At 32.0% G+C, this 20,198-nt stretch overlaps 1 protein-coding gene across 1 annotated transcript in view; it reads right to left on the bottom strand.

The window, feature by feature from the left end:
- Positions 1 to 19,139, bottom strand: part of LOC129234479 (stress-activated protein kinase JNK-like) — a 33,843-nt gene extending 14,704 nt beyond the window's left edge. Inside the window, exons 1-7 of the mRNA XM_054868480.1 lie at positions 19,021 to 19,139; positions 10,528 to 10,761; positions 7,224 to 7,353; positions 7,088 to 7,146; positions 3,264 to 3,402; positions 1,775 to 1,940; positions 263 to 334 (exon numbers count right to left, since the gene is read on the bottom strand). Coding sequence (XP_054724455.1) covers positions 263 to 334; positions 1,775 to 1,940; positions 3,264 to 3,402; positions 7,088 to 7,146; positions 7,224 to 7,353; positions 10,528 to 10,643 — 682 coding nt within the window. The 5' untranslated portion in view covers positions 10,644 to 10,761; positions 19,021 to 19,139. The remainder of the gene's footprint in view (positions 1 to 262; positions 335 to 1,774; positions 1,941 to 3,263; positions 3,403 to 7,087; positions 7,147 to 7,223; positions 7,354 to 10,527; positions 10,762 to 19,020) is intronic.
- Positions 19,140 to 20,198: the final 1,059 nt, after the last annotated feature.

The raw sequence follows: 20,198 nt of genomic DNA, 5'->3' as shown, positions 1-20,198 counted from the left end.
TTTATTCTAATAATAGCTAAAGCTGGGGTGCCATTTGAAGGGGAGGGGAGCATGAAGCTGACTATATCACTGAAATAATCAGAGAAGTTATTTTTAAAGAATTTTAGACTCAATTCAATAGAGGAGCCTGTTTCTTTTTTTTAGGGGGGGGGGGGACTTTGCTTGCTTTTCAAAGCTGAAACAGATTGAAAATGCCAAAAGGAATTCTGAAACAAACTAGAAATATTTTTTTAGCAATTGGTACTAATAAAGAAAAGGATACGGTCATTGCCGGGAAACAAGACGGTCCCTCTGATCATTTCTCCCATAATGCATCCCACTGACCAGATATCCACTGAAAAACAAACATACATTCATCATAAGTACAAAGAAAAGAAACACTTAAAAACCACACTAATGTTTATAAAAGACTAAAATATTTTTAATCAATGTATAGTATAAAATCTTGATGCAATACTGCTTGCTTGTATCCTTATTTTAAGCCATTTTCAAAAACTTTTAGCATAATCCTCTTCCAAATTTGCAACCAGTAACTACTCCTTATAAAAAATAGCTTTTTAACTAGAATTGAGAGCTTTTAAAGTTGGATCACCCTTCACACCTTCGGAGTTATAAAGCACTTAGATGAAATCTACAGTGGACTCTCGAACAAAATATTGTTCACCAGTTATGAATGTCCAAAAGAAATAATTTTGCCATACCTAGATTAGCCAAAATCCAAACCAGGATAGATCTTTTAGACTATTTTTCAACTCAAACTAAAATAGGTTTATGTGATTATAGCTATTATTTTTTAGATAATTCCTTGTCACTATTTGGTACTTACGAATTTCGCTATTTAATTCACTTACCTGTATTTGTATAATACTAAATTAATTTATTTCTCAATTTGCAATTTCACACAATAGTTCGCCAAACATTTGCATTTGTTTTGGTTTGAATGAGCTATTTTTTCTACAGTACTTTTATAGACATTAACTAGAAAGTAGGTATTTTAAAATGTTCCTCTCATCAACATTATGTTTTCATCAACTATTCATCATTTTATTAACACCGTCCTTTCTCATCATTTTGAAAAACGCTGAACTAAAAAAGTTATTTTTTTAAGATATGTCATTGTTTTCTGTGTTACATTTAAAAAGTTTTTTATACATTAAGTTGAGCAAGAATTTAATAAAAGATAATATTACAACGTTAACTTTTACAAATTTGCAGGTATTTGGATTTTAATATTTAATAAGTTTAAAACTGATTTTCAAAATATAGCGGACTCCTAGAAATCCACACAGCGTGTGGGAAAGCTAGAATATCACAGAATTTTTGAGGATTCCAGAGTGCAAACTTAAAAGTGCTTTACTACAAAAGAGTAGAACTCATAAATCCATACATTTAAGAATACACAAATGATAAAACAAATATTTTGAATAAAAAACATATGCTGTAACAAATCATTTTCCAAATTTCACTGTGATGGTAAACAATTCATAATCATTGCTAACTTCCAATTTAAATTGTGCATTGCTTCATTTGTATTTCTGCACTCGACAAAATTTTAAAAACATGCAGATTTTTAGGAGTTGCCAACATATTTTCCCCCAAGAAATACCACACCACAAAATAATTGTAATATAAAATGCAAGTTTTTAAACATCAACTGCATGTTTAAAATATTTATGAACTTCAACAAAACCACATCACTCTTACATATAGGGGAAATAAGGAATCCAAATTTGAAAAAAGAAAAAATAGATTTCCATGCAAAATATGGCTGTACCATTTTCCTTATAACCCATTCCCAAAATGACTTCAGGAGCTCTGTAATATCTGGTCACAACATATGGCGTCATCATGAACGTTGTCCCAGCCGTTCGAGCCAGGCCAAAGTCCAAGATCTTTAACGTACAGTCTGCTTTCACTACTATGTTACTGGGCTTTAAGTCCTACAAGTAAACAAAATAGATGTATTTAATAAATCAGTAGTAAAATATAACAATAATGAATGATAAATCGCAGTATTGTAAAATGCAAGAAAGTTGGAACAGGTACATTGGCGCTTATAATGGATTTATTACTAATGAAAACTATTGCTTAGGTTGACGATATTCTACATCTGTACGGCAAACATGATTAAAGCATAAATAAATCTCTATCAAAAGCTTCTGCATTTTAGTCTGGGTAGAAGTATTAAAAAGAAAATAATAGTTTATTTTCTATCCTTCATTGTGGTATTTTTTTATTTTTCAGTAAATTTTAGTAAAATTTGTTGCAGTTCAAACCTCAAAATTTTTCGTGAGACTTTTGATGCAAAGCTATTACAAATGAAAATTAGTTTTCAGAGTTTGACAAATTTTTACATTGCTTATTTATTTTATCTTTTTCAAATATTTATCTTTCCCCCAAACCAACAGGTTTTCCTTGAAGTCCTTCTTTTTTAATCGTATTGTAATGTGCGGCAAATTACAAATTTAAGAACAATCATAAACACTGCTGCTTCTCTCTCTCTCCCAATAAAAATATCAACTATCTCTGGAAATAATGAGCTCTATCTCCCTGGAATTTGGTAAGAAGAAAATGAGACTGTTAAGCTTTTCGTTCAAGCAAGTTGCTCGCTTGATTCTTTGATATTTTCAACCCGAAATTTTTATTATAGATATGTTCTATTAGGTTTAAAATATTTCTAAATACATTGTCAAAGCCCAGGTTTAAAATATTTCTAAATACATTGTGAAGACCCCATATAATCAATATCCCCCAAACCTTGTTTTTTCTAAAAAATATATTCTAGGTGCAGGTCTTGACAACATGTTCCCATATTATTATTCCACTCACACATCAGTTTGGAAACAATGCTAAAATAGACAACAGTGATTAACTAGATTTTTTTTTTAATATTTTGAAATTGTACCTCAATAACAAAGGGAATATTTTTTTTTTTTTTTTTGGTAGAATGGAGCTTTTTAATAAAGAGGGAGATAACTATGGAACATCAATTGATTTCAAAACATCTTATTTTCTTTCTGCATTACTTAGATCATTTGAAAATATTCAATTATCAGATAGATCTCACAAATAGTAACATTCTGAAATAGCGACAGATTGAAAATATTTCTATTTAAAACAACTATTAGTGCATTGTTAATAATTATGTCATTATGTGCAATTGAGAAAGGGAGGAAAACAAGACATTGAGCAAAAAGTGAGGATTGTTAAAAAAAAGACATTTAAGATCCAAATTGGGAAAACAATACATTTTGATAACTCACCCTATGAATGATCCCGGCAGAATGCAAATGTTTAATCCCGCACAACATTTGATATAAAAGATACGACATTCTCTCATGATCCAGGTCCATTTGTATAACTTGGCACAAATTTGCATCCATAAGTTCCATCACCAGGTATCTTAAAAATAAAATTAAATTTTAATTAATACGCTATATAATCTAATTTCAAGAGTTTATAAGAAATATCACAATGGGTATACATTACAAGCTTAGCACTCTGTCTTTTTCAAATGTCCATTCATTTCCATAAATTTCATTTCTGGACCGTAAATCAGATAAAACTGCGATACTGTGTGTTATCTTTCACGTAGCTTAACACTACAAAGACAGCGTTTTGCGCATACCTAGAAAGACTAGCAGCGGTCACTTTGACCGCCATACTTAAAAGATTAGAAATTTCCTCCTTTCGGGATTTTTAACCATAGAAAAGATTTGTTTCAACATGTCAGAGTTTAATTTAACAATTTAATCTTAATATAGTCTGCAAAAAAGTCTCAGACAGCTTTTTTTTTAAGCTTATGTTCTATCAAGTGAAATACACACTTTACACAATTGGCATTGAGAAAGAGCAAATTTGTACAAAAAATATATATTTTTTAAGCATGTAAAAACTAACAAGTAGTATAATCAACCATGCATGTGTTTGGTTTAAAAAATATCCAAATATCGCAAGATACCGTACATTACTATCATTTACAGTATTTCGAAATACTTATGTTATCACGTCACCTGTATATTAGCCATTAACAGTTTTTTTTTTTTTTTTGCAATCGGAACAAATGCTCATAGAATTATTTCTGCATAGTTTATTTTCACACTATTTTAATCTTTCTCCTGAGGTAGATACTTATTTATCTGCAGCAAAATTGATTAGTGGAAGTGACTTGCAGGAAATAGGAGAAATAGGCGTTCTGTTTTTGAAATTTTCCCCTTTTTTTCGGCGTCAGACCCTTTTCCCTTTTTCTTTCACTGCTTTTTATATTTTGAGCATCAGTTTTTATTAGCAAGGGTTCTTTCGATTCTAACTGAGAAGAATAATCCTTTTCTGCAAATCTAGGCTCCGAAAAAATATTCACAATAATCTCATGAAAGCAAACTATTCTCATCACTAGGAATATATGTCTCTTCAGATAAGTCAGACTGTTCATTCGAACCATAATCTGTTTTAGATAAATCTGCAACAGCTTCAGGAATTAATGTTCCTATAAGTTTTGCTTGTCAACAGTTCTTCTCGACATCATGAAGATAATTATGTGACTGAGCACTTCATTATCATCGAAGAAAATAAACGTCAATGCTTCAAGCAGAGCACATGTTTTGGTGCACAAAAGAGTTCCAGAAAACATTTTTGGAGTTTACCTGTTTATATTTACTTCTTTTTAGATCCAAAGTAATTTCACGTGTCCAGTCACATGCTTTTCAAATTTACCTTTTTCAACTTTGCCCCCTGTGCAGATAGCAGAAAACTGAAACCATGCAACCAGCTGGTGTTTCGTATTTTCCTAACAGTTCAAAGAATGAAACCTGACCAGCAGATACTACTCAAGCTCAAAAGAACATTACTCACCCTGACAACTAACAACAGTCCATAGTACACACAACTGATAAGAGAAAAAAGAAGAAAACGGATGCATAAAGAAAGGTTCACTTAGCGGTCAAAATGACCGTAGTCAGTCTTTCTAGGTATAAACATTTATAGGGACTATAATAATAATCCTAAAGAAAAAAAAAATACTGTTGTAAGATCTTGATAAATAGTTAGGAAAAGTCAATGAAGGAAAAAGAGTTTGAAAATTAAACACAGCAAATATAAGCATTTGAAAATCGTTTGCGGTCAAAATGACCGTTTCCGTCTTTCTAGTGTTAAGTATTCTATATTAAAAATTTTTTTAAAAAAAGTTTTTAAAAAATAATAATAAATAGGTTGCTTCCAATAATGCATTTAGAACGGACATTTTTATGGGGGCCTAAAATTGCATCATCTGCATGATCATATCAAATAGCAATTGTTGTTTAGAATAATAGTCTCCAAATGAAATAGGTGTTATTTTCTGAAATTTCAAAGACTTTCAGCTTGGTTTTTGTTCCTAAAAGCTTTGGGAACAATTTTCTAACATCACCTCCAAAATCTTAACAAATCCTAGTACTTTAAAAATTATATAAAGACTGCAAAAAAAAAAATCACCCAATGTGTTACAACATCGCGGAAAATGATGGACCATAATCATCTTTGCTCTTTTCTCCCTTTTCCTAAGCACAAAATACAGTATTTTCCCAGTAAATCGTAACTTTTGAGCATATGAAATAACTAGAATAGCAATGACAAAACAATTAAAATTAAAATGAATGAATCTTTAGCTTTGCGCGACGAGAAAAGGGGTGTATTTGATTAAAAACACTCTATCAGAGTCTAAGGAACCAGGAGAAGTGGACCAAGCTACGTCAGAGTTACAAAAACTCGTTAAGGGACAGGGTTGCTGAGAAACTCTGACCTACCTCTCCTTCTATATATCTTGACCTTTACCTGACTTCTGTTCATAATTCTCCATTACTCATGGTCAAGATGCAATTTTTCCAGAAAAAAAAAAACGTTAATTTTTCACAAGAACATCTATATTGGTGTTTTGTGAAAATTAAATTGCAGTCGAGGTATGGACACTGAGTACCTACTCTCCATTATGCATGATTGCATGATAATATGATTTTTTGGTAATGTTTGACATGCAGGAAAATGCTTTATTTTGACAAGGTTGAACTGAATCCAGTCACTTAACTGTTTTACTGGTAAGACTGTCATTTCATTCTGGAGACTCATTTCATTTTTGAAGAAACAAAAAAGTGGTTAACTATTAACGCTAACTACTGGAGTTTAGGGTTAATTCACTGGAGTTAGGTTTAAAGTTTCAACTATAAAAATATCACCAAGCAGGCAATTGCTTCGTTCAAATGTAGAAGAGTAGAAGCAATTTTCATCCATCATACCTTGACGTGCAACTTCCTAGATGTAAATAAAAGTGATAACTTACTCTCAACAGTTTCAAAAAGTTATCCAAACGTTGTGAACGAAAAACAGAAATAAAACTTCACTAGTCTCATGTGCCACAATATTTTATTTTCTGCTGCTTTAATGTATGTTTTGTGGTCTTGGACCAGTGTTAATTTCGAGCCCTTTGGTCCCCTTCCTGAAAATATTTCAAATGACAGCACTACCTGTGAGCATGTCTTTCTTGCATCAGCTCAAAACCTGCGGAGAGAGGGGGTAGTTTTTTTTTTTTTTTTTTTTTTTTTGCTCACTCTAAAGCACATTTATATTGTATTTTTGTCCCTTTAACATAATATATTACGATTTTGTAGTTGCCTTTTCATATGTCAGACAGAGAATGAAACATCAAAGTTTTTTAAAGTTGAAAGAGCCATTCTTTATATTTACCATATTTTATAGGCATAAAAAGTTGTCAAAAAATTCATTTTAAAAATTATGCATTTAAGCATAGTTTCTAACGTGCAGACATAAAGTAGGCACCCCCACTTCTTAGTTATTCAAAAAAAAAGATTATTTAATAGGTGAATAAGTTATGTGGTGTCCATATCAGATTTTTCTCATTTTAAACTACAGGACAAGAAACCGATAATTGTTTTTGTGGGTACACATCAAAGGAAATTTTTGGAAAAGGCAAGGAAGGCACTTTTAATAAACAAGAAGAGCAAATGACTGCCCATTGAAGAATGTCTAGGGAGGGCTTAGGTGACATGTAGATATTTCTAACTTCAAATGAAAAAAATCAAGAATTGCATATACATACACGTCCTGGAATTCTTCCATCGTTTTCTGTGGTGTAAATGCATTAAGAAGGCCAATTATCTATCAATAGAAAAATGTAAGTATTTCAGAAGTCAAGCAGATAAAAGAAATGGCATGGCCTAATATAAAATACTTACATTTTTATGATTGACAAGCTTCATCAGCTTGAATTCTCTGTAAGCCCTCTTCGCATGCGTGACATTTTGAAAGGGGCGACTGAGTTTCTTGATTGCCACATTCTGTTCCGTCACCGTGTCGAAAGCGGCACTGTACAAATAAAAAAAAAGTTTTAATCAAATTACCAAAACATTAATTATTGCAACTGTAATACGCATATTAAGTAGCATCGTCTTGAAAAAAAAAAGCATATGGGCAGTTCTCAAAAGGTGGGAACAAAAAAGTTAACTTTGAGCAATTTCAAAAATTTTCGAATTTGACATCAATTTTGATTTTATTCTATAGTATGCATACCTAGAACACAATATATGAACATGAAAAGACAGCAGGTATTTGTAAAAATTGTTAATTAGCAAATTAAATCAGCAATCTGTAGGTAACAGATTTTGGACATTGCTTTCCTGTAGGTAACGGATTTTGGACATCATCATAACGTAAGTTTCATCATTTTTGACAATTGTTAATCTGATTTTTAACTTTTCCAATGAAAATTTTATTTATTACTTTTTAAATTTTGCAATTTAATAATAAAGAGGATATTAATGAAATACTTGAATGGCTATACATGCTGCTCCTTACATTTAATAAAGTTTTGGAATGATTTTGAAGAAATTGATGCAAAGTTAAAAAAAAGCTTCAAATTAAAAATAATACAATTGTAAAAAGTGACATCAGTTTTAATAATGAATATTTTTTCTAATGTCATAAGAATTAAAATGATGTCTAAAAAAATTATTGAAGAAAGAAATTCGTATTTCTATTTGGAGATCGTTAAATTATGTTTCCAAAAGAAAGAAGAGAAAAAGAATTCTAAAATAATAAAAGCGGAAAAAAAAAATGCTAGCGCAGGTGATAAAGTCGCCAAAAGTGGTACAGCTGACGATAAACTACATTTGTCAGACTGGAATTCCCCTCTGGTAACCTTTAGCGTATCGTGTACTGTGTTGTCGCCAATGTCGCCAGCGGAAGTTTGCTTGGCGATGTTAGCGCAAAATGGCTTTCGTTCGATCATAGAAAGCCATGTTACTACTGTAATTTATGCATTGTTCAATGTGTAACGTATTAATTATGCAAAATACCAATGGATTAAAAAAGATAACATTATAATAACCTTTTTTATTGAGGTTAGAAGACAGTGGATCATCAAAAATTATGAATAAACGGACAGAATTATCGGCATCAAGATCGTAACGCCATTTGGACATCTCACATGTATGTTTAAGAAAAATCATTTTTCTTCTAAGATACTGCATAAAAGCTTATGAAAACACTTTTAAACAATTAAAAATTGATTCTGAGGATCGATAAATACCTTTAAAACAAAAACATCATATACTTAGTTCTCAAATAATAGCATTTTAAAGATTGCAACTTTTGGACATACATCAAATTTCAAAGTTACGTTTTTTTTAAATCGTTTACAAAGTAAATAATCTATCTTTATTTTTGTTATCTGTGTAAAATATTAACAAAAAGTTATTCAGTGTAAGATTCATACCTTTAATTTTTTTTTGAAACGTATGGAAATAATTAAAAAAAAATTTTTTTTAATGGTACATTTGCTCAGTTAACGTTTTGGTATGTCCAAAATTGTGCCTTTTAGCAAAGAAAATATTTTTTTAAGGGCATTTGAAGAGCATTTTTTCCATAATTTATGTCAATTCTTGTCTCTATACAGTATTATAGTTTAACTCAAAAATTTTTGAGTTAATTAAAATGAAAGTTATTTGGTGTTGAAGCTTCAAAGTTGAGGTCTGTGTTTGTTCCCACCTTTTGAGAACTGCCCATATCGCTCTCTCATGATGTTAAAAATGAAGATTCTGCTGAATTAAAAACACCAAATCATAAGAATATGCCAACGGATTCATTAACGTTTGAACAAGTTTTGTTAGTTAGATGGAAGGGAAAGAAATTAACAAAGAGCAATGCTGGACAAGTACTTCATATAGAAGATGAATGAATAGAAATAACTTGTTTGAGAATCCTCTTATATATAATAGCCGATGATTGAGCAACCTGCTTGTTTCAACAATGAAACTCGCACCACGGCATGATAATTTGATGATGTGTTTTAGTAATCTTTACTAATAACAAAGCTGGAAGTCTCTCTGTCCGGAGGATGTCTGTAGGATGTCTGTGACGCGCATAGTGCCTAAACTGTTTGGCCGATTTTCATGAAATTTGGCACAAAGTTAGTATGTAGCATGGGGGTGTGCACCTCGAAGCGATTTTTCGAAAATTCGATGTGGTTCTTTTTCTATTCCAATTTTAAGAAAAAAAATATCATAAGATGGACGAGTAAATTACGAAATTATCATAACCTGGAACCGTAAGATGGGTACAAGCCAACTGGCGAGAAAATTCACCATACATTATTTGTAAATATACAGGCGAACCAAAAGACCTTTTGATTTTTCTATTACGGGCAAAGCCGTGCTTTATCTTTATTAATCACTAGTGTTTAATAAAGATAAAGGGAAAGGCTTTATTGTGACAAGGCTGAACTTGATCCGGTAACTTAACGGTTTTACTGGTAAGACTCATTTCAGGCGAACAAAGAAACGAAAAAGCAGTCAACTATAAACACTATCCACTGGATTTTAGGGTTAATCCACTGGAATTAGGGTTAAAATTTCAACTATCAAAATATCACCAAACAGGCAATTGCTTCATTAAAATGTAGAAGAAGAGCAGTAATTTTCACCTGTCATACCTTGACGGGTGACGTTCTGGTGCATAATAATGTGGGAATAATCTTCATGTTTGCTGAGAGAAGATAAATATTCTATGAATTATGCTAAAATTATTGAGTATTTAAAGAATTCAGAATTGCAACAGATGGCTCAGGCATTAGATATCACTGTTTCAGACTGCTGTATTAGCTGAATAAATGATTGTGTTGAAATTTTCCAAGTTTAATTATTTTGGACTTCTTGTCCTTCCGTTACCCTTAACAAATACATAATTTATATGCTTAAAATAATTATTTTTTAAAACTAGAGGTGGAATTGTAATGACTAAACACTCCTGTATGGGCTCTATTTTTTATAGAATTTTCCCTTTTATAGTTTAGCTGAATTTTTGGGGAAAATATGATAGCATGAAAATCATGTCGCAAAAAATGTCCTTCTGTTACCGTTTTTTAAATTTGATTTTAAAAAAAAGTTACTAAGAAAACATTCTTGGCTTTGGCTTTTTTAGCAATTTAGCAATTTTCCAGGTAAGTCGAAACATTATGTTAAAATGAGCACAAGAAACACTTACCAGACGATTCCTTGTGCCCCAGAGCCAATAGGCTTCAAATTTTGATAACGCTTCAGGATGGTGAATTTTGTATCTCCCACTTCTACGGTGTAAAACACGGTGGAGGACTTGCTCATGGTGGAAATGCGAGGACGACGGAACTGCAGGACATCCGTTCTTCAGATTTGCATGACTGAAAACTACTTTATTAGGTTGGTATCCCTTCTACATTTTGCATGAGCTCAGAATTTTTACCTAAAGTACAAAAAAAAATAAATTTGTTTTGATTGACTGAAGAAAGAAATATAGAATGAAGAGATCAGAGTTTGAAAAGATCCAATATTTTGATATATATCAGATATTTTGATACATAATTGATATTTTCAATCAACACAAACTAAAGTCTCAAAAAAAAATAATAAATAAATAAATGCATCCTCAAATCAATCTTTTTTTTTTTTTTAAATTGTCTTTACAATATGTATACTTAAATTTAATGTTTCTTTCATTATTTGTATCTAATATTTCATTTGACATTTTTATCAATTTTAATGGAATTAATTTAGTATTGGCTGTTTTTCTCATTTTTCTTCTGTTAGCTAGTTTTACACAGTTATATGATTCAGGAATACAAAATATGCATTAGCCTGTGCACAGTCATAACATTCTTTTTTTCTGATAAAAATTTAATATTTAGTTTGGCACTTTTGATATGAATTAAATTTGTTACATGACTAATAATTTTATGAATATGAAATAAAAAAGGAACATTATATTAATTTGTTATATTAATGATGTATTCTATGAATACATCATTAAAATATAGCATAGTAAATTTTTGATTATTTTTGATAATAAATGAACAATATTACTATGACTAATATACAGTGAAACCCCTCTATTACGGACACTAACGGGACAAACTTTTTTGTCCGTAAGAGAGGGGTGTCCGCTTTACAGAGGTTTTTTTAATTTAATTAACTTTAGTTATTTGTTTATGTTTTTTGAAATCTTAAATGAAATATGTGTGAATTCTACTCTTTCATATGCATGGATTTTTTTTAATTTACTAGTTTTTACCAACATATACATAATAAACAATTATTTTATCAGGTTAAATTCAAATATTACAGTTTTGCACACTCAAAGAGATTTAAATAACAGGTTCGCATAAAAATTACATACCTAATTTGTACTTTTAAAAAATTGTTCGATTGATGTCTGTTGATATGTTTTGATCGATGAAAGTCTTTCATTTTCGAAATGTATCTTAAGTTCTTGTACCAAGTCTAGTCCTTTAGGATCGTTGTGTTTAATTGAAAATTCCCTGAGTCCATCTAATACGCTTAAAGCTTCGTTAACATTTTTAATTGTTTTAACGTCTTCTTTTACGGACAGTTCATCTTCATCGTCATCCTCAACTGTATGATCTTCGTTAATTTCGCGCACTATGCTTGCAATTTCTGTTTCGCTTTCTTCAGTGAAAACTTGGTCGTCGATGGGAGCATAGTCTTCAGCGGTCACATTTGTGAACCCTGCTTGTTGCATTAACGACTGCAAATCGGATCCATCATTGTCACAATCAACTTCGTTGTCAATTTCCTCTGTGTCAGATCCTTTTTTGAATCCAACGCGATTAAAGCAACTTACTATTGTTTCTTTTTTAACTTCCTTCCATGCGTGCTTAACCCAGCTGATTGCATCTAACACATCAATTTTTTTGGACAATTCGCTACTTGTTTTAGTTTCTTCCATTTTATTGATTAAATGCTTCATAACTAGTTGTCTGTATTGAATTTTAAATGCTTGAATTATCCCAGCATCCATAGGTTGGCATTTCGATGTTGTGTTTGCTGGCAAGAAGACTATTTCTATATTTTTCAAGTGAAAGTCTTTGGGATGGGAGGGCGCGTTGTCCATAAAAATAACAATATGCCTTTTTTCTCTCCCCAACTTCTTATCAAAAGTTACAAGCCAATCAGATATGACACTGGTTGTCATCCACGCTCTTCTATTTGAATACCAATCTACAGGTAATTTTTTTATATCCAGTCCTTTAAAACACCGAGGTCTGGCTGCTTTTCCGATGACAACTGGTTTTAATTTTGTACCATCCATGCTGGCACCCAACAAAACTGTTAAGCGTTCTTTGGAGATTTTGCCACCAGAGCAGTTTTCTTTCCGTAAAGTTAAGGTTTTATCTGGCACAGTTCTATAAAACAAACCGGTCTCATCAATGTTATAAATGTCACATGGCTCGTAATTTTCAATCAAACTAGGCACTTTCTCAAACCATTTCTCGCAAACGTCAGCATCTACATCCATGGATTCAACACATATTTTTTTAAAAACGATATCATGTCTCGTTCGAAAACGATCTAACCATCCATTGGAAGCTTTGAAATTTTCTATACCCATTTCAGTAGCTGCTTCTTTCGCCTTTTCTTGTAAAATAGGGCCAGAAATCGGAATATTTTTGCTTCTTGCGGACACAAACCATTTAAACACAATTTCACCCACTGCAAGGGCATTACTTTTAGGAAAATCTTTTTTCTTCTCTTGGTTTCCATTTATGAACCATTCTTTCTTAAACTTCTCTTTTCCTTTTAATATACAGCAAATTTGTGTGCGTCCCACACTAAACTTTTCAGCAATGTTCCGTATTCCAATTTTATTTTTTTCTGCGAAATCTATAACTTCAATTTTTTCTTTAAGAGAAAGAGTACGACGCTGACGATGAGTATTCAGAGCCATTTCAATGAGAACGATGAAACAACTGAATGCTTTTACCCTTAAGTTTACTTTATGATATTGCATTGGCTTTACTTTTACTCTCTATAAAATATTTTTGTTAGATGGTGCGTCAACTCAGCTCCACTTAGACACAACACGCCTGCTTGTTAGTCATCTGAAAAGGAACAAGGCAACGGGGGAGGGTGGGGGTATACAGACAGAAACTTGCAGAATAATCATTTTCTCTTTTCTTTTCTTTTATTTTTGACGATTTGATGATGTTTTTTGGAATGAAAAATGCATTTCGGTGTCAAGCTGAAAATTTTTTGCTACGCAGTAGATGCAAAGTAAAATTGCAAAGAAATATTTTTTTTATCTCCGTATAAGCTGGTCGACTTCGCATTAAATGAAGCCTTTCAATGGAGTAGCTATTTAATTCTCAAGTTTTAAATACTGTCCGCAAAAAAGGATATATCAATGTAAATGACTTCGAAAAGGGTGTCCGTGTCCGTATTTGAGGGTGTCCGTACGAGAGAGGTTCCTTATACATTAGGTTTAATGTCTCTCTGCCGGGGAATTAAAAACTGTCCGCATAAGAGGGGTGTCCGCATTAAAGGGGTGTCCGTTAGGAGGGGTTTCACTGTATTTTTTTGAAAATACTATAGCTGAAAAAATAAATATTGCAAATATCAAAATCTTTTTGCTGATGATGTCAAAGTTATGGGGATTGTAGAAAATGAAGAACAAGCAAATCAGTTGCAAGAGGATCTAGATCACTTTACGGACTAGGCTGATAAATGGGGTATGGCTGTTAATGTTGGGGAAATGTCAAATGCTACATTTAGGGCATGGAAATAAGTGTTCAAGTTATTATTTGCAAGGTTCAGTCATTAGACAGGCAGAAAAAGTTACTGATCTGGGCATCTTAATAAGTCAGGATTTAAAGTTCAGTCAACAGTGCAGTAACAAAGCCAATAAGATGCTTGGATTTATCAATAGACCTATTTCAAACAAATCTAAAGAAGTTCTTCTGCCCTCACATAGAAGTTTGGTAAGACCTCATTTGGAGTATGCTGTTCAGTTTTGGTCTCCTTATCTTAAGAAAGATATTTATGTATTGGAAAGGGTTCAAAGGAGGACTACAAGGCTAATAAATGAACCTTCTCATTTAGACTACGATTCCAGGCTTAGAATGCTAAAATTGTACAGTCAAAGTACAGTCTAAAAATGTACATGCAAAGAAGAGACTGAGAAGACAAGATTCAGTTGTTTAAATTTATTAAAATGAAAGATGTTACGGGGCTAAAGTTTAGCACTGAAAACAGGACAAGAGGTCATTGTTTTAAGCTATTTAAATCTCAGGTTAACATTGATATTAAGAAAAATTATTATTTTAGCAGAGTAGTGGAACTTTGGAACAGCTTACCGGAAGAGGTTGTAATGAGCAAGGGAGTAGATATTTTTAAGAGGTACATTGATATTCACTGGGGTTTGTACTAGGGGTTGGACTAAGATCAGCCTAGCTGGGTCCAAAGCCCGTTGCTGGTTGTCACATTTGTATTTGTATAATGATACCTTCAGCCCCTCTTAATCGGATAACGGATAAACTAATGCACTGCTTATACGAATAAAACCTCTCGGAACCGAATATCTCCCCATACACATAATGTTAAAGATCCCCGCTTAATCGAATATTCTCCCCGGATAATCAAATAATATTTATCAGCTTTCGCAAATATTTTTGAATAAATTATAAATAAGATAAACAAGAACAATTGCTGACTTAAAAAAATAAAATAATATTTTTTGCCTTCAACGGGCTTGAAAAAACTTCTATTTTTCAACAAAACATTTCCCCCATTCTATCTCATTTCTTTTGTCGTTGCCATTACAAAAAAATTACAATAAACAGCACAGTTGAAAATTAAATTAAATAACTCAAAGAAATATACACATTTTAGAAGATAATATACTGAAAAATATTGAATGTAAAACACGGCAAATAAGAAGGGAGAAAAGGACTTGAAAAAGTATTCCCAAAAGACCTTGGAGCAAGCAATCCACTATTACAGAATTTTTTTCAAAAAATATTGTACTGAAACATGTTCAGACAAACATTTCATAACTCAAGTTGAAAGTTACTTTTTTATAATTTTGATACATACTACAATAAATGAATAAATTAGTAAACTAATTTGTTGTTTACTTAGCTTCTTTAAATAACTCTTTACAAATGACACTAGTTATTTCCTTTATACAGCTATTCATTTACATTTATTAATAATTGAGACAAAGGTTGTCAATTTAAAAAGGTAAAGAAAATTTCCCCGCTTTATCAAATACCCCAATTAATTGAATAATATTTCTTGGAGCCGACGATATGCAATTAAGCAGGGCTGACAGTATTTTCAAAATAAATAATTGGATATATATCACGATATGTATCGACTGATATATATCAGCGAACCCTGGGTGATATGAAAAAAAGTTTGGTGCTCTTACTAACAAGAGGATTCAGACCTTGTCAAGTTATCAGCTGTTACCACAGTCGTGTCCAAGGGGGAGGGTTTTAGGGGTTAAACCCCTCCCATTGAAAATTTTTACTTAATTAAATTTTTACTTCCCATTTTTACTTAATTTTAGAGTTTACTGATACATTGTTCATACTCTTTAACATTTCCCCCATCTTTAGCAATTAATATTTTCCTAAATTGTGAAATTCCCAAGCACCTTCACTGCTAAATGTTTGAAAAACATTAACAGTGAAGGAATGGATGATGAGTCTCGAAGTGCTGAGCATGTGCAGGAGGGGAAAATTTTTTGAAGAGAGTGCTCAAATTCCTTCCCTTGGATGCGCCTTTGGAATTGAAAAAAGAATGTTTCTATGCGAAATAGCAAATGTTTGGTATAAATTTTCTATTTTTGTTAAATTCCTGTAAATATTTTATCAAAAAGAATAGGAAAAAAAAACAACTAGCATTAGGTGGAATAAAAGGAACATGTAAGACCCTTTTCCACTTTTTGCAAAATGTTGAACTGCAAAAATATATATATTTTTTATTTTAAAAAATACAAAATGTAAAAAACAGAAAAAAAAGTCCACTTATCAAACTAAAATAAACTATTAAACACTCTTGGTTAGTTTTCCTTTGACAATGTAAGTTATAAAGGACAAAAAACTTTGTTCCCTTCCCTTTTTTGAAAGCCTGGGCATGGACCTGGCTATTACAGAATCTTCTATTTACAGTATCTGTCTCTATAAATTTTATTTGCAGAGTTGAATAAAGCAAAGGCCCATAATGGAGAATGGCAACTTTGAGCTTTTTGACTAACTTAGCAACGTAGGTGCGAAGGATTTAAATCTTGATAGCAGAAAAATACCTAATTTTCTTAGGAAATAAATCTATTTAAATTAACTACCGAACTAGCTACATTTTTACGAGCTCTGCTACAAAGTGCAGAAAATGTTTGCTCCCATAATAAGTTGCGCAAAAAGGGTCAACTTGTTTGATTGATCTGTTATTTAAATCTTAAAATTAGCCTGGAAAAGAAATTGTTGCAATATTGGCTTGATTGTAGTTATGTTTACTTACTTTGCAGGGTTACATTTTTAGCAGGGTAGATCATATTTTGAGAAACTCTGATTTAGATAAGACAGAATTTCAAAAGAAAACATGCAATTTAATTTCAAACATTTAATGGGAAAAAATAAATCCTATTCTTATTTTAATTTTTTTTTTAATACATACATCATTTAAAGCTGCATTTAACAGTTTTGTGACAGTAAAAAACAGTAAATCTGCCAATAGAGTGGTGCAGTGGTTAGACACTGGTCCCTTATGCTCAAAGGCGCAGGTTCGGTCCAGTCGGTCGATTTTCAAGATGCAGAAAATCGACAACGTCCATGTTGTATGATTATGTGGCATGTAAAAGATCCCCCGAGTACTCGTTTGGCATGGAGTATCTCTTGGCAAAATTAAATTCCTAGTGCTGTTTTGCATCAAATAGAGCCCTGGTGCCTCCATCTAGTAGGGAAACTGGGAGTCAAAATTCTTGTAGCAATGGCATCCTATTGAGAGTTGAATGACATGAAAGAGTGGTTGCTATAATGGGGAATCGCACTAGGTCTGCAAAAGGCAGCCGCATTAGGGGGAAAAAACCATTCAATCCTCAAGCTTTTGCATAAATGTTTCTCCTTCCGAAGCACTTTCATTTTCTTTCTGTGTTTTGTTCTCTTCGTCTAAAATGTCATGGCAAACCGAGATGTATTATAAACAAATTTAGTAAAATCAGAGGATTTATTGTGCTTGTGCAAATTCAGTCAATTGTTCAACTTAAATTCTCACTGCATGTTTCATTGAAAAGGCTATTTTTTGGAAACAGTTCCTATCTAATGCCACAAAATGCTAACAATACAACAAGAGAAAACAAGTTACCTACTCATTTTCACACATGTTACTCCTTTATTCCTTTCCTTTATTGTGCTCGAATGCAAAGAGAAGGTACATTTTTTTTTTTTCGTTCTTTTACCTCTTAATTTTTAGAACCAATCATCTTTTTTTAAAAAAAAATCTCATTAAAACAAGAAATGGAGGATAATTAACAGGAAATTGATGACAAGGGTTTGGGGCTCGATAAAAAATTGGAGTTAACAATATTCAAGGTAACAAACTTGGAGCTATCATTTCATAAATTAACTGTTCATAAATACTCTTATTTCGTCACAAATTATGACTGCCTTAGTCGAAAAAATTGGATATTCTAATATTTGTTCATAGATTTTGTCACTTCAGAGCAACACTGACATCTAATCCCAGGAATAACACCAAGATATCCTAATGTTGCTCTGAGGCGAAGAATTGCTTTTTTGCAGTAAACATTATAAACGAAATTTGGAGAAACTACATTGCAGCTTCAATCATTTGGAAATGTTCCATCCCATCAAAGAAAATCCCTACCACATAGGAACTAAATATTTAAAAAAATTCTAGTTTCAATTTCAGTTGACCAATGTCCAGAAAAGTTGCATAAACATTTGTTCATTATCTTTAATATAAAAATCCCCAATACTTGAAACGGAACAAAGAAAACTCTGAATTCTCAATGAAAAAATGCACAAAAATGACAGAAAATAGTAACTTTTGCAAAGTGCAACGTTATTTTTGAGCAAAATGTATCAAGTGTATGCAATTATTTTCACACAACAAATGAGATAACAAGGTAACAATTAGCAACTGCGATTGAAAATACTTTCAAAAAATTCTTTTACCTTGATCTAAACTTTTGAATGATAATTCTAAACTACATCAATGCACAAGAATTTTTTCAAGGAAAGAATTATATTTTAATCTAAAAAGCATTTACAATATTAAAATCAATTCAAGATTGGACATTTTTTCAATTCATCTTAACGAAAATTACTTAAATTAAACACTGTCATTTGTAAACAACTACTCTACACATAGCTTTTAAATATGATAAATATTATTAAGGTTTTTTAAATGCAACATAATCATACTTATGCATTCGTCGCACAGAACAATACATAGAAAGTAATCAAATCCCTTGAAGGGAAAAATAATATATACTCAAGCTAAATAGTTTAAAACCAAAATATTTTCAATGATCACTGTAAATTAGTATGCAATCATTTTTCGCTACGACGAAGCATTGTTTAGTATAAACAAGAGAAATATCCGTAATCAAAGCTGTCAATTGCGATAAGAGATTAACAATTTACAGCCAATGAAGATTCACAACTATTTTTTAAGATGCATTTACCATGAATTAATATAGTGACTTCTCAGCGTTCGCTAGTTTTCAGTTCCTGAAAAAACTACGAAATTTCCGACATAACGCCATGGATGCTGTACGGATCGACATTTGCATTGGGAGAAAAGTTACCATGAATGTGGCAACACCACAATGACGGAGATGACGTCATTTGCGCCAGCGATGCAAAACCAAAACATGAAAAAAATCAGTCAATGTGTGAAATAAATGGAAATAAAAGGGAAAATAACATGCTTGTACATTTCAACAAATTTTAAAAAAAAACTTTTCTACTAGACTTTCTAGCACTGTTTCCAGAAAATCAAAAGAAAAAATCGTGAAAATAAAATTCCTAGTTCAAAAGCGAATAGGGAAGTTGCAACCTATTAAATGTTCATATTTTGACTATTGGATATTGTTAATTGACCCTCAAAACTAAAAAATTCACCATCGCCGAATTTTAAAACACCGTGATTGATTTTTAATGAATTTTTAAAAATCCACGCGCAAAAGTGCGCTCTTCTGAAACGTCACGAGCTTACGTCACAGGGCACTAATGGGCAGCCTTCCGCCGAAGATCCCTTGTTTTCGCTACGGACATTTTATGCGGGCTGATATTTTTATTTTTTAGAAATTCAATAATCCTTTTGAACACACTATGGAGGCAGGATTCGTTAAAGCACAGTCTAATAATCTTCCTCAAGTAACATGAATGATGGTATTCAAATATTTCCGAGAGGAGGAGAGGCTTAATGTTCCAGACATGAGGAGTTAAATGCGAGGAGGTAAGCCTTATAGACCAAGAGCTGACCCCCCAAAACACGATTTATCTCTTTTATGGCTTGTGGCCGGTTGAAATAATAAAAAAATGCAATTTAAAACTTTGGCTCGAATCCCCACTAATTTTGCGTCACACGGCTGCGTGGGTGGATGAAAGGTCAAAAAAATGAAAAATATCAAAGTGATGAGTTAAATGGCTAAAAACTATATAATAGCATTAAATTAATAAGAAAAAACTCGTAGCGAATTTCCCCCCCAGCTATGTTGGGGCGAACGTGGTGCCCCCCAGGGGTAAAGTATCGATTATTAAACTTTTTAAAAAATGATCACTTTCGTGGGGGGGAATTTTACAGGGTATTAGTTTCATTATTTTGATTGCCAAAAAAAATTCCCCCCCAGTAACTATG

The sequence above is a fragment of the Uloborus diversus genome, chromosome 1, assembly GCF_026930045.1.
Source record: "Uloborus diversus isolate 005 chromosome 1, Udiv.v.3.1, whole genome shotgun sequence".
NCBI classification, from domain to species: Eukaryota; Metazoa; Arthropoda; class Arachnida; order Araneae; family Uloboridae; genus Uloborus; species Uloborus diversus.
The sequence above is the reverse complement of the archived record's forward strand: the minus strand, read 5'-3'. Positions and strand labels throughout refer to the sequence as shown.